This window comes from Musa acuminata, chromosome BXJ2-4, assembly GCF_036884655.1.
Source record: "Musa acuminata AAA Group cultivar baxijiao chromosome BXJ2-4, Cavendish_Baxijiao_AAA, whole genome shotgun sequence".
NCBI classification, from domain to species: domain Eukaryota; kingdom Viridiplantae; phylum Streptophyta; class Magnoliopsida; order Zingiberales; family Musaceae; genus Musa; species Musa acuminata.
Genome location: NC_088341.1, coordinates 8,406,363 through 8,422,284, shown reverse-complemented (window position 1 = coordinate 8,422,284; position 15,922 = coordinate 8,406,363). Strand labels below are relative to the sequence as shown.

Sequence of the window (15,922 nt, the reverse complement as noted above, 5' to 3'; positions counted from 1 at the left end):
GGATCTTGTTATGTTTTATTAGAATTCTTAATGTTTTTTGTTTGATTTATCTCACTAGTATTCTAATCCAATATTATGAAATCCTAGTTGTATGTTTTGACAAATATGAGGATAAATCATGAGCTTGTTAGCTTACTTCTCTTGTTTGTGGTCATCACTTCCAAGTCTTCTATGTTGGCCTATAAATGAACAACACCTGCTTGTTGGATCCTAAAACTATCGGATCCGACCTGATCATAACCTTAGGGGCTTTGCTTCAGTATTGTTTATCTGCTGTTATTTATTGGACAATCAGATCCTGTGGATCTACATTCATTTGATCCAGTTATGGTCTTAATTGTCCAATATGCGATTTGTGATAAAGGGTGTAAGCACCAAATTAGTGTTAATTACATATTATTTTGTGTAGTTAGATTTTTTAGTAAAGTAGTTTTTAGATTTAAAAAAATTAATATTGAGATTTCTAAAAGTGAAATATTTAATTTTATTTATCTTTATATCATCTTTTGGTATGGAAATGATGGGTAAAAAAATAATTTTAACCTACAGTGTTATTGGGTGTCACGGATGATTGTTGTGGATATGATTAGTAAGAACGATACAGTGGTCGATGAGAATGTTGAAGAAGGAAGAGGATGATATAGATGTTGATGTTTTGCGTTTACATTGGTGTCGCTTGAAGAAGGAAGAGGATGATATAGATGTCGATGTTTTGCGTTTACATTGGTGTCGCTCCGCAATTATGTCGGTAAAGGGTGGTGTTCATTATTCTTCCTTGATCCCTTATTATTCTTTCTCTTTTCGTTGCTCGGCATGCGCAAGGGGTGAAACGGAGATGTTGAGCATTGCTTATCCTTTTTCTCCCCTTACACTTGTCGAGTTGTGAAAGGGGAAAGAAGGATGAGGGATTAGGGAAGGAGGGAAGAAGGATAAGCATCGCCCTTCCTTGCATCATTGTTGGCGTCGACGCAAATATAGAGCGACAACTAACACAAATACAGAGCGACGTTGCTTTGCATATGTATCTACGTTGGCATCGTTACAAATGTCGAGCGACTCTTTCATTACTCTGCATCTGTGTTTGCTTCGAGCAGTTATTGAGCAGCTCCAATGTATATGTAGAGCATCGATATCTGCATCATCGCCTTCCTCGCATTGTTGTTAGCACCAACACAAACATAGAACGACATCATTCTGCATCTACGTTAGCATCAATATAGAGGTCTAGCAACCCTTTCGTTGCACTACATCTGTGTCATCGTCGATGCAATTATTGAGTCGCACCGACATAGATGCTAAGCGTCGTCATCTTCTTCCTCTTTCTTTGCCTCATCTCTCGTTGTTGCTTTTCCTCCTTATCCACAATAGGCACTCGGGGCTTTTAGTGGTGTCGTCGTTTACCACTATCGAAAACGTAATTGAGATATTAAAATTATCTTTTGTCCATCGTTTTCGTGTTATTTCTACATATGCAATATAATCCTAAAACTTACGGTGTTAAGGTAAATAGAGTTAACAGTTTCAATTTCATAGCTATAAAGATTTCAATATAAATTTTTTAAGTCTAACAATCGAAATACGAATGAGGTTTAACTATAGGAGTTAATCTTAACTATATAGGTTAATATGTAATTAGCCTATAAAATTACCTGTCATTTTTCTCTCCGCCTATAGTTACTATTGTATGATTTATAAACCATTAAGTGATTTATAAATCATTAATTCTTTGCTAATGGTATCAAATCCATTTTGAATTATCTTATTAGCCTATAGCAATCGACATTTATTAATGATAAAAATATTCATGACAAATATGTTAACTCGTATTGAATTTTCTCTTAGTTTCGTTGATTTATTTTATTCTGATATTTCTTATTTGTTTTATTGTCTCTGCATTATGAGTCAATAATAAATCTTATATTAATTTTTATATTTAGGAGGATTAATTACATATTATCTCTTATACTTAAACTATATAATGCTGAAAATAAAACAAATAATGTCTTAACGTCATTAGCTGTATGGAAGAAAAACACAACATGCCACATCACGAGTTGGATCGACGAACTTAAATATTTAAATCTCATATTTAAATATGAGATTTATTAATTATGAAATATTACACAGACTAATCTAAATATCGCAACAAAGATAATTTATTTATCACTCATTAAGCATTAGAGAGGGAACTTGACTTATAAAATAATTTAGTTACTTTTTCTATTTATAAGCAGATTACCTGAGAATTTTAAAACATTTTTGAGTTATGATAACCCTTTTTAAGATTCAAAGTGATATACAGATTTAATTCTCAGATTATCAATTCTATTCTCACTTATATTTTAGTGGATAACTAAATCTTTGATAACGTTCTCTAGCATATGATTCGAATTTTTAGCCTTTTTTTTTGGATTATAGACCGTAATAAAATAAGATGAAGCTTGTTGGCTGAAATATTCTCTAAACCTAAAGTGATTGGTAGTATGAGTTGTAAAAACCTTTGCATCATCAAACATTCTATTTGTGCTAAAAAAATTCTTTCCTTTTCTGAACAAATGATAATTCTTTTTGTCTTTAAATAATTTAAATGACTCAATATAAACCTTTTCTTCCTTTAGGATGAAATCACTTACGAAGAAACATCAAAAATTTGAAGGAAAACTCCAAAGCATAATCATAAATAGGGGTGAAAATAAAACTTAATAATTTTTCATCCGTATTTGGAATATCATCGAAGGTGATAACGTTTATCTATTTCTCCTTTGTGGTATTCTCTCGTAGTTTTGAGTTTATACAAGATGAAAAAGAGAGAAAATGTCTGTCCAAGTTTATATAAGAGATGAGAAAGAATCTTAATTATCAAGAGAAAATATATTTATATTAGTTTTATCTTTAATAATAACTAAATATATTCAACACTTATCAGGGTTTTTAAGAACATGAAATAAATAATAATGAATGAGATGTGTTCCACATCAAGTTATAAAAATGTGTACCATATCTAACTTTTCAAATTAGAAAAATAACAAAGATTTTTTTTCAACATATACTAGTAATAAATAACTTCTAGTCACATATCATCTATTCAGTAACCAGATAAGAGAGTAGACCAGTGGCACAGAGAGAGAGAGAGAGAGAGAGAGAGAGAGATTTCTGTGATGTCAATATTTGCACCACATCAATTGTCTCATACCAAAAGCAGAGATGAGTTGTGGGTTTAATCCTTAGATCTTATTCTTAAGGCAGAGAGAGAGAGAGAGAGAGAGAGAGAGAGAGAGATTTCTATGATGTCAATGTTTGCACCACATCAATTGTCTCATACCAAAGGCAGAGATGAGTTGTGGGTTTAATCCTTAGATCTCATTCTTAAGGCAGAGAGAGAGAGAGAGAGAGAGAGAGAGAGAGAGATTTCTATGATGTCAATATTTGCACCACATCAATTGTCTCATACCAAAGGCACAGATGAGTTGTGAGTTTAATCCTTAGATCTCACTCTTAAGGCTTGCCTAATATTATTGGCCTGTGGATCTCAGCTTTAAATCCACGTGCAGGTCGGGCCCAAAGGGTGCCTTCAACCCCCTCCGCCACGCACAAATCGCACGCGTCTTTCACGCACTCCTGTTGTTTTCCTAGTGGGCCCCGCGGCTCTCGTCATATGCCCCGGATGAGGCTCACAGCTGGGGTCCGACGGGTAGACGACAAACAATTAGGGAAAGCATCGGTCACGAACGACGGTGCTTTTATCTACTGACCTCCGTCGTTCTCCACGTCCGACCCACCGGGGCCCGAGGTTTGTTCCAGTCACAGGCTGGGCTGCCTTTGGGTAAACACTGTTCGGTGGAAAAGTAATAATGTCGGCTCCCATCATTTATCCTGTTCCAGCGGAACACGGCACGCTCATTCCTCCTTCGCCTTCCTCCTCTATAAAGTCAAACCATGGTGTTTCCAAGATCAGTGTGAAGTGCAGAGGGTGGTGGCCTCATCGCCCTCTGACCCTGAAGCGTTTCTCTCTCTTGAATGCTGAAGGGACAAAAAGGTCGTTCCTTTTCCGTCTTTCCCCTTCTCCGCCCTCGATCGGGCCCACGAACCCTAATTCTCCCCCATCCCCCTATTTTCCGATACCGATTCCGATTCGGTCGATCTACGATCAGATCTGGTTTCCCTTGGCCAATTCTTCGATTCTAGGTTTCGATCTGCGTCCTGTCTTATGGCGAAGACCGCCGAAGCCACTGCCGTCGAGATCCGCGACGTCTGGGCCGAAAACCTCGAGGCCGAGTTTGCCGTGATCCGGGAAGTCGTCGACGACTTCCCCTTCGTCGCCATGGACACAGAGTTCCCCGGCGTCGCCATCCGTCCCCTCGGCGACTTCAAGACCGTCGCCGACAGCAACTACCACATCCTCCGTGCCAACGTCGACCTCCTCCACCTCATCCAGCTCGGGCTCACCTTCTCGGACGCCGATGGGAACTTCCCAGCCTCGCCCGATAGCGCGCGCCCCATCGTGTGGCAGTTCAACTTCAGGGAGTTCGACGTTGACGGCGACATCAGCAACCCTGACTCCATCGACCTCCTTAAGAAGTCCGGCATTGATTTCGCCAGGAATCGGGAGCACGGGGTCGATGCAAACCAGTTTGCCGAGCTCTTAATGTCGTCGGGCGTCGTTCTCAATGATTCCGTCCGCTGGGTGACCTTCCATTGTGCTTACGACTTCGGATACCTCCTAAAGATCCTGACTTGCAGAAGGCTACCTGACAACCGGGAGGGGTTCTTTGAGCTCGCCAGGACTTTCTTCCCGGTTGTGTATGACATTAAGCACCTGATGAGGTTTTCAAACAGCCTTCATGGGGGGCTTAACAAGGTTGCCGAGCAGTTGGAGGTTGACAGGGTTGGAATCTGCCATCAGGCTGGCTCAGATAGTTTGCTTACTGCACAGACATTTAGGAAGTTGACGGACAAGTACTTTGATGGGTCAATCGAGAGATATGCTGGGGTTATGTATGGTCTCGATATTGAATGAGGTTTGAGTGGTCAGTGATGTTAGATACAAGACTTTTATATTCGAATTAGTAAAAAAAAGAGAAAGAAACTTGGTTTGATGAGTACATGTCTATTTGTTCATGTTTTCTTGCCCCCTCTCAATGTGTTCATATTTTCTTCCCTGTCCTTTTACTCATGTCAACTACTATTGCTTCTTTGCATTGCTGAGATTCTGGTCTCGCTTCGAGTTCTACATACTGTTAGATGAAATATGTGATTTGGGGTAATTCTTTGCGAGTTTGCTTGTTGCTATTGTATCTCGTTTAGACAAGTAAATTTTTGCTATGTCAGATGAGATACCTTTCATGTTTATTGTCTTCATTTTCCATGTTTTTGTTGATTTCTTCTTTCATTTGTTTTAATATTGGCACTCATTTGTAGTTTTCTGTCAAGCTCTTCACTGGTAACTTCTGCATTGTGCATTTAATTGAATGGATGGTGGTTGTAATAAGAACTTGAATGGTAGAAATCACCACTGCATACTTTTTCTATTTTCTAACAGGTAGTTGACTTTTTCCGAGGAATTTCTGCCACCTGTGGTTATTTCAGATGAACTAGAGATTTTCTGCTTCAATTGGAACTGGAACAAATATAGATGGTTCTTTGGTGGAAAATGCCGCTAATGATGATATTACAACTATTCTGGAGTGTCTTTGCACATTATCTATACAATTTTAACTGGAGTCATTGTTTGTTTTTCGTCTATGCTTTTTCCGCATAGCCTTTTGTTCTCGTCCTTTTACTTTGCCTCGATGTTAGTATGGAATTTCATGACCCATTGTAACCTGGTTGTTCTTCTGTGTGTTTCAATTGTTAAGGATTCCATCTCCAATTTCTATTCAGCGGTATCTTTGTATCGAAGTATGTTGTTTGTCCCATTTTAACTGTCATTGTTTGACTGTCATCTCTACTTTTCTTTCTTAGCTTTTAATCGACCTTTTGATTTGTTTCTTTAGTAGTATGGAACAGTTGGATGCAAATGCCTCCTAGACTGTTCTACGCGTTTTAATGGTTAAGGATTCTATTTATTATCTCACTGAATTCTTGGATGTAATTGAGGAAAATGCTAGAGTAGATGGGTAAGTTGATACATGTCTTTAGTTTTGTTTATTTCTTGGCTCAACTAGAACTGATATTATTTTTCCTTCTTACATGGACCGCATCCTTGCTTTTCTGTCAATTAGTGATGCCGATCTCTTATTACAGTGGATACTAATAGTGGTACTGTGGCAGCAGGATAGCTTGCAAGACCATCTCTTTGGATAATTTTGATGCAGCAATTTCCCCTTAGCAGTGCAGAGGTTTAGATGAGAAAACAAGAGGGTGGCTACACGGGATCTCTGCATATTGCAAAGGCTAAAGCTAAGTCAATTCCACTTTCATATCTAAATGTTACTGTTTCTTGTGTGTCTTTTCCCTTTGTCCAGGTGGGTTCAACAAGATCATGTCAAACAAAAAGATACTTAATCGGAATAGATATTAAACAAAAGTGCGAGTTAGGGTGGAACCAATTTATTTACATTCACAATAACTATCGTTATGAAATGATGAGCTTCTTGTTAGTTGTTAGTAACTTCTATTCCAACGTTCTCTCTTTGGGTTCATAGTTTTAGATATTACCTATTTTGCTGAAGCCATCATACTTAATCTGATACTTTCTTTGAGCTTGTTGTAGCACCGGGTAAAGCTATAATAGTCTTTTAGATTCTTTGATGCATTTCTGGTGGTTTATTAATTACTTCTTGTTGAGACTTTGAGATTGTTCTCAATTGCAAAATCGATCTGCATAGAGGAATCTAGATGTACAAATGTTTCTTCACAGCTTTATTTGAAATAAATGCTATGATGCAAAATTTAGTGAGGGAAAAGAAAAATTGCAATACACATTTTCAATAGAGAACTGATGTGGTTTATGGTTTTAGAGGTAATCTTGAGTTAGCATTAGATTTGCTAGAAATTTTTTGTCCTTCAAATTCCTAAATGTATTATAGCTTATGGAGCTAATCAGCGAGCACACTCATCCAACTTTTATGCCATCAATTACTTTAAATTTCTTTTAATCTGTATTTTTATAACTAAGGGGGTTCTTAATCGCCCCGGATGGATTTTGCGATACTATATGTCGGATCGGATCGTAAGACAGTACAAGTTGGGATGTTTTGTCCAGTATACTGCTGTTGCATTTGTTCGCTTGGCTACCGAAACTGATACTGGATCGACATTTAAACTATTCTTTTGACAATTTAAGATTTTACTGCTTCCTTTGTGTAGTTTCTTCTACAAACATGAAGTATCAAGTGGCATTTTTCTTTTGCAAACTACATCCTTTGTGATTTGCAGGTTTATGGTGAAGCCAACAGATAATTTAGTTTCTTTACATAAATGTTTTACCTTAAAAGGGTGACCAATTTTTGATAAGCCTAAGTGGGCGAGTGCTTCATTGAATTATACAGAACCAAATACAGAGGCCATTTGGTTGCTTACCAGCAAATTGCTTGAAGCATGTTGTGTGCACATGTAACTAAATCATTTCATGCTGCAAGTTCGAAAGCTATATATATATATATCGTCAATTAAAATTGGATTTGGATATTTGCTCTTTTCATATGATGAGTTGTTTTTATGCTTATTCCTCTTACTACTACTTCAAATAGTTACTCATTCTCTTCTCCCTTCTCCGTCCTATGCGTCTCTTTCTTCGTCTCCTCCTCTCTTATTTGTCTTCCTCTCATTCTCCCTTTTGTTGCTGTGGAGTTAGTTCCCTTTCACATCGGTTGCTACAGTTATTTATCTGTTCCTTGGAAGAGTTTGATCCACAGTTTTCTACGATTCAACAGTTTTGATAACAATGGTTTTGGAACGCATTCTTTGACTTCAATCCACTCCATAGAAAGATCTGCCCCGAAGAGATGACAGTAGTGACCGAGTCAATAGTGACGCATCGAGTGGAAACTGCACTGCACTTCTCTCTCTATCTGTATATAAAAAGATCCATGCAAGTGGAGGGATTAGGATGAGGCTTTAATAATGGCAGTCCCATGTCAGCGTCCACGGGATAAGAACCACAGACCCAATCCATTCCGCACGGACCCCACCCTCCTCTCCACCATCTGATTTGGGCCTTTCGAACATAAAGACAGCTTACATCGTAAATTATATTCGATGTTGTGATGTCTTGTCAAAGTCAAATCAATTAACAAATATTATTATTATTATTAATTATTATGCATGTGGTCCTAAAATAAATGACCAAAAGAGACATCAAATGCTTTGAGATTTGTATTGACATCATCAGAAAACATGAACCATGATGTATATGTTTTATTTGATGCGATCCGCACAAATCTATCTCATATCGCATAACAGAGCGTTACAACAGCATTCATATGTACATGTACGCATCATACTTCGAATGAGGAAGAAGAGGCGGCGCTTGGATCGGCCAAGCCCTAGCTGTTGTCTCCGACCGCGGCGGAGTGCGGCAGGGAGGGCGGGAGGCGGGACGAGAAGCTGCGGTACCGGAAGTCGTCTCCGCCGCCGGTGAGGTCGTTGTCGTCGTTGTAGTGCCCATCGTCGAAGTTGAGCGCGTAGCTGAAGGGGTCGTACCTGAAGTCGACGGAGGCGCGGCGGGAGTGGTAATGGTGATGGCGCGGCGCGGTAACCCAATCCACCAGGTTCTGCCACCGGAACCAGGTCGCCGATGAGCACATCAGTGACGCAGATCGCTCGTCCTCCCCGTCACCGCCAGAGCCGCCGCCGCCGCCGATCCAACAGCAGGAGGAGCGGATCGAGGAGCACAGCCTCTGGCTAAAGGACAGAGGGGCGGAGGGGGGTGAGGAATCTGAGAACTGGTGGTCGAATCCCATGTTAACTCTAAGATTAGGGCCTTGGAACAGGGAATTGAACTATCGAAGAGCGCGACGGGAACTGAGGGAAGGGGGCGTGGCGTCGTATATATACAATAGGTTTTGGGGCAAAAAGACGAGTGAGGACAAACGCGGTCTCTCCGCGTCAAGGGAGCTGTTAAGGGTAATTTGGGGATTTGATAATTAAATAGAAAAAACCAGAGAAATTTAGGTTGTGAGTGGTGGTTGTGCTTTCACTGACGTGGGAGCGTGGGGAGGTATCATTATAACGAACAGGTCTTTAAATAAAATGAACCACATATTAAGGAAAATAACATGAGGAAGAATTCTCTAAAAAAATGTTTTTAACTTTGAATTTTTTTTTTTTACAGATCAGCCTTATTTTAAAAATTGTCCAAATGGTGTTTTAATTTTTCAAAAAGATAATAATAATCTTGAAAAACCACTTTGGGTTTACATAGGATTAAATTAGATTAAAATTAATTTAATTATATTTTCTTGTTTCACATTTACCAACTGACGTGATTTGTGATTTATGCTTTACGATCTTTTATCTTTTGTGTATTCTAAAGTCTTTATATATGGTCGACTTTGTTCGAGTTCCGTTGTCAACGACACCGACTCCTTCGAGCTTCTATTCTATCGTTGTTGTATTATTTATGATAAAACCTTAAAATATGTCTTCATGTCTATAAAAATATTTATTGGAAAATATAAACTTTTGATTTATTGTGTAGCTAGGGTTAAAAGGTTTTATTGATGTTTATTATTCTGAATAGTATTTTGAAATCTTATTATTTTACTACCAATATTTTGAGCATTCTTTATAAAATAAAATCTTTGTCAAGAATAATATGCTATTTCATCTTGTTTATTTTTATTTTTAATGAATTAAATTCATCCATGTAATATTTTTCATATTTGAGCTTCTAAAAATGCCCACAATATATATAGAAAATTTTTTCAAGAGAAAATTTTTCCTAATAGGTGATGCATTGTTATTGAGAAAAATTCAAAAATATGATTATTGTTCAAAATTATCTCAAATGTTTAGAAAAGTTTTGAATAAGACACTTATGGACACATGCCATTGATTTTCTATTTTAGAGATTTTTTTGGTATTTTTATAAAATTTTAAGCATATGAACAATGTACTATTTTTTCTTTTTTCTATTTTTAATTTATAAAAAATATAAGGCATAGATATAATATTTTTTCAAGTTTGAGCTTCTAAATAGGTCAACAATATATGTAAAAAATTTGGTCTAGAAAAAAAATTTCTAATAGGTGATGCATTGCTATTGAGGAAAATTTAAAAACAATGCATCTCAAAATGATTTTTAATTTTTAGGAAAGCTTTGAATATGACACTTATGGACATATGTTACTGGTTTTTCATTTTAGAGAACTTTTGGTATCTTTATGGATTTTTGAGCATTTAAACAGTGTGTCATTTTTTTATTTTTATTTACTTTTAACAAATTATAATGCATCCATGTAATGTTTTTTTTTTTTTTTTTTTTCATATTTGAGCTTCTAAGTAGATCAACAATATATATAGAAAATTTGGTCTAAAAAAAATCCCTAATAGGTAATGCACTCTTTTTGATGAAAAAATAAAAATAGTACATCACATAGATGCACTGTTCAAAATAAGCTGAAATTTTTTGAAAAATTTTGAATATGACACTTATATAGACATATGTCATTATTTTTTTTTTATTTTAGATTTTTTTGGTATTTTATGGATTTTTTTAGCATTTTAAAAATGTATAGTTTTTATTTTTTATATTTCTAACACATTATAATGCATCCATGCAATGTTGTTTCACATTTGAGCTTCTAAATAGATTAATAATATAAAGAAAAAATTAGTCTAGAAAAGAATTTTCTAATAGGTGATGCATTGTTCAAAATGATCTGAAATCTTTAGAAAAATTTTGAATAAGAAACTTATAGACATATGTCATGATTTTTTATTTTAGAGATTTTTTTTATATTTTATGAATTTTTAAGTATCTGAACAGTGTATCATTTTTTTTATTTTCTCATTGTTTTTTGTAATTAGATATTTTTTATTGAATTATTAACTCTAATCTTTTTTAACTTTAAACAGAAAATAATCATGTCATTTAACACTTTTTATACACAGAATATTCAAAGCCAACTATAAGAATATTGATTTAAACATAGGTATTTTTTAAAATATATTTTTTAATTATTATTGATAATTTTTTAAATTTTATTTTTGTAGTTTCATTTGTTGATAATTTTATTTTATTGATAATTTTAAAATATACTTGTGGATCAGGTCATTTTGATGATGAAGAGGGATCGAAAAGCTATTTTAGTTGGATAATTTCAGGATAAAACTTAGTGATAATTTTTGTCACTTTCTTATGACACATAGTAAGTGTAGTCGAGCAAAATTAGTCTCATTATTACTAACAGCATCACATAAGATTACTTGTCAAAATATTTTAAAATTTTAAGGATATGGATCCACATGAACATATTCCATTATTTATTTATTTTATATATTTTTAATATTTTTTGAATTATTCACCTCCTACATAATGTGTTATTTTTTATATTTTTTATATAAAAATTCATGCATTCATGTAATAATTTTTTTTTGACATTTGACCTTCTACTAAGTTTCAAACACTTGATAAAAATTTGGTCATAAAAAATTTCTCCAATTGCATGACAGGATATCTCAAAATGTTCTAAGAGTTTTAGGATATCTTAGAATTGAATCCAGATAAACATGTGTCAATGTTTTTTATTTTAAAAATTTTATTTATTTTTAAAATTATTCAAATTCGACATAGTATGTCATTTTCTAATTTTCAAATATACTTTTTTAATTTTTTTCATAAATATCATGCACTCATTCAATAGTTTTTGACATCTAACTTTCTAGTTAGGTTCCAAACACCTTCTAAATAACATGATGATCGAATATTGTGCTGAAAGATTAAATATTATGAAAAAACTGATATGCTAGTGATTGAATAAATACTTTTTTTTTCAAATAAGTTGGATCGAGAGGCACGTTGGACCTATGGTCGGGTTTTAGAAGTCTAACACTAAAGATGTCAACTAGTTTAGTCACTAAAAATCTTGATAATATATTAATTATAAAAGCTTGATTTCGATTTTTATTTTTTTATCATTTATATTTTTTAAAGAAATAAAAATTAATGTGGGCTTCACAAGAGATTCATGACCTCACGCTTCCCTATTACGATCTCGGTTTTGATGACCGAGGGTTTTTTATTTCGGGAGAAACTAAGTCTCAATATTTTGTTATTTCAAAATATAATATTATTTTTCTTTGACAACAAAGTTCCAACCTTCACCTCATATTCAATTAAATTGACCATCAGCCGATCCAATGAAATCAGGCTTCGATTAACTTTTAAGGTATGACATAGCGATGTGAAATTACCAACGATTTGCCCATGCATCCATCTTGAGAAGATAGTCATTTTAAGGTGATAAAATATATTTTGAGTTCATACACGTCATAGTCGATGCCACTCCCATAAGTCGGAATCCGTACTGATGTCGGGTTAACAAGGAGAGCACCCTCACACGCTAAGTCAGAATCCGTATCTTAGAGGAATGATCATATTAAGAGAATAATCCATCCTTGGGCACGCTTTTGCGCTCCCATTGTCACGTCACGACTTAGCTTCGCAAGATGATGGAGGCTTCAGCTCACTACGTGGTAGTGTTAATGCCTTTGATGTTGTCGAAAAACATTATCATAGATAATAAGTTCCAAGGCATAGATGAGTACAAAGGGATAAGGGTTGGTCATCATTAAAACTCGAGATATAAGTAATTTAGGATTCATTTTCGCTTTGTCAAACGGTTAACAGAGTGTCGACTACTTTGAATAATGGCTGCTGATAGAGTGGAGCTCATAGGCTTTTGCTAACTAACTCCCCAGGGGATGTTATTAACATGAGAAAAAATTGAGAGTACTACTTTATAATATTTACTCATGGAGTAGTTAGAAAAACCCAATACGCGAGAGTACTGTTGGGATCTTAACGACACAAAGAGCTATTAGGATTTTAATAACACAAAGAGCGAAGGGGTGTGAATTAGTATAATAATATTTTTAATTAATTTTAAAACTCCATCGGTAAATCAATATGTTTCAAAATCTTGATTAATCAAGGTAAAATCGTAATAATAAAGCTAAGTCATAAGTTAAGAACAAGTAAAGAGAGACGAATCGATTTATAACGGTTCGGTCTTTTCGACCTATGTCTACTCTCGATTCTTCTTTCCTCGAGGTCACTAGTTTTTACTATCGGATTCTCTTTTTCAATCGACGAAGATCAACTATTTTTGTTTTAATTTTTTTATTTTTCAAGCTGAGGATATAACCTTGGTACTCTCTCTTTACATAAGATCTCTCATCTCCTACAAGTAAAAATTATAACAAAACTCGAGGAGGAGAAAACTCAAATTATTCTCAAGATGAGTGCTTATAATACTTTTTTCTCAAGAATAAATGCTCCATTAATCAAGTTTGAATGGGATATTTATAGGTCCCAAAAGGCTTTCAAGAATTGAGTCAAAAATTCAAATCTTCGAAATTTCGAGATATGAGTAGTACTACCATCGACACTAGGTGATACTACCATCATAACGGGGCTGTGAATATTGACGGTACTACTATCGGCCTATGTGATATTATCGTCGTCCTAAGCGGTACTACCATTAAAAAGCTTGACAAACACAAAATAGTACAAACAATACTAACGCTTGGGCCTGGTGGTACCACCGCCTAGGCTTACTTTAGGCCACTTGTTTAGCCTTCTAATAGGTTTAGTCTAGCTTTAGGCCTATTAACTTTCTTGACAAGTTAGTATTATTTCAACTCATTACTAACTCGATCCAAAATGACCTCGATTAAGATTTTAATAAATTAACCACATATTCAACATATTTACGTAGGTTTTAGCACATTATACACTCTTTTGATATGTCGTTCAATCTTTTAATATTTTATCTGAACCTTTGGCATATTATCCTTTCCTTCGGTATATCACTCATTTCACCAGTGTATCAGTTTTCCCATGATGTTCAATCTTTCACCACAATATTCGATCCTTCTAGCATGATGCCCGAACTTATAGTACGAAGTCCGATCTCCAGTACGTCAACCAATTTTTCAGCTTGATATTTAATTTTTGACATTATAATTTTTTAATGTAATGTCCGACTCTCGTGCTTGATAGTTGGCCCATTCGATGATCCAAGTTCGTGATTGAAGTATTTTTAATATTTTATCTTAAAAATATATTTAGTCTAATAGACTCATTAATTAATTTCATCAACCGGTGTTATAAATGTCTTACGTAGTCTGTTACATTGCAAAGGGAACAACATACTCTATACAATTGTATACGTGAAAATTAGAGGGGACAAGTTTCTATATATTTTGATCGGATTGATTTTTTTAATTATAAAATAATGATGCTATGAACTTGGTTTGATCTTTTATATATATATATATATATATCCAACTCGGTGTCAGTGGGATGAAGTGAGAGTTATTAACAAAATCTTTACTAAATAAACTAATGAAATATAGATTTTTGACATGAATTAAAAGATAAGACACTGATGAAATGCAAGCTTCCTTATATCCTCAAATATTTGGATATGCAATGCAACCATGACATTAAATGGATGTTGGAGCGAATCGCTCCTTCTAATTGAGGAAAAATAACAACTTAGAATATGTCTTCATCTTGGCTGACTTACTTGGGTCTTTTCTCTCCTTCCTAACAAAAATTTTACTTCTATATATAACATTTGAGTTTGATACGATGACAAGTTAGTAAAATAGGAGATAAAAGAGAGAATATTATTATTCATTCCAAGAATATTCTCTACTTAATGTATAATTTGAGATTTGAAGTTTTATTTTTAACACATGTAAGACTTTAAAATAACTTGAGTATTGGAATGACAGTGTCAAACATATTCTATAATAAGTATCGGAATGACCGTGTCAAACATATCCTATAACTTAAGTATCGAAATGACCGTGTCAAACATATCATCAAAATACCTTTAAAAAAAAGATTTTTCATTAAAAACTAGTTTAAGCTAAATTGATCTAATTTTATATTTTTTAATAGAGTTATAGTGTTTTTATAATAGAGTTACTATTGATTGAGTAAATACTATAAATTCATTCAACAATACTGTAAATACCAACGTCTCATTTTGTTTTATTGTCATTAGGACACATTACATTATCATATATATTATAAGATTTTCTAAGATACTTGGACCTAAATTTAAGATATTGTGGAAAAAACTTAATATTTTTATCATGCTTTATTTAGAATATATCAAAACCTTCATTATTTTCATTCAAAATATCGTATAAATTATTCTATAATACCTCAAGACCTCTAGCAAGTTTGATACTTATAGTTAGTGAGAATTTCAATTAATCAAAACTCAATCATAATATTTTTATTAAAGTTATAGTGCCGTAAGTCCATTAAAAAAATATCATAACTAAGAGTGCCTATTTCTTTATTATCATTCTTTTTTATAAACAAAATAAATATTATAGTATTATTTAAAAATTATATATCTAAATTTAAGGTTATATAAAACATAAAGACATGTCATCCTTTATTTTAAAATATATCAAAATATTATTAATCTTCATTTGAAAAAAAAAATACTAAAAAATTTCAAATAAATTATTTTATAAAACTATAATATATAAATATAATAAGATTAATAATTATGATTTATGAGAATTTAAGCATTATAACTTATACGATTGAAGCAATAATTACTATAATTTATTCAAAAAAATTTGTAATTTTGACCGAAAAAATGAAAGTGTGTTTTTATCCTTTTAAGAAATTAAAAGCATTTTAAGAAATTAGTTGAGCACGAAATGGACGATGCGATGTCCGTATAAAACCCTCAGCGTTGCACTCGAAGCCGTTACGCTCCATCGA

At 34.1% G+C, this 15,922-nt stretch overlaps 1 protein-coding gene across 1 annotated transcript; it reads left to right on the top strand.

Annotated features, from left to right (window-relative positions):
- Positions 1-3,950: 3,950 nt before the first annotated feature.
- On the top strand, positions 3,951-5,102 carry LOC103981193 (probable CCR4-associated factor 1 homolog 7). The gene has a single exon (XM_009397827.3). The coding sequence runs from the start codon at positions 4,208-4,210 to the stop codon at positions 5,015-5,017; it is 810 nt and encodes a 269-aa protein (XP_009396102.2). The 5' UTR covers positions 3,951-4,207; the 3' UTR covers positions 5,018-5,102.
- Positions 5,103-15,922: the final 10,820 nt, after the last annotated feature.

What these genes read in the sequence shown, in the direction of transcription:
- LOC103981193 (XM_009397827.3), top strand. Translation starts at nt 4,208, where the DNA reads ATGGCGAAGACCGCCGAAGCCACTGCCGTCGAGATCCGCGACGTCTGG.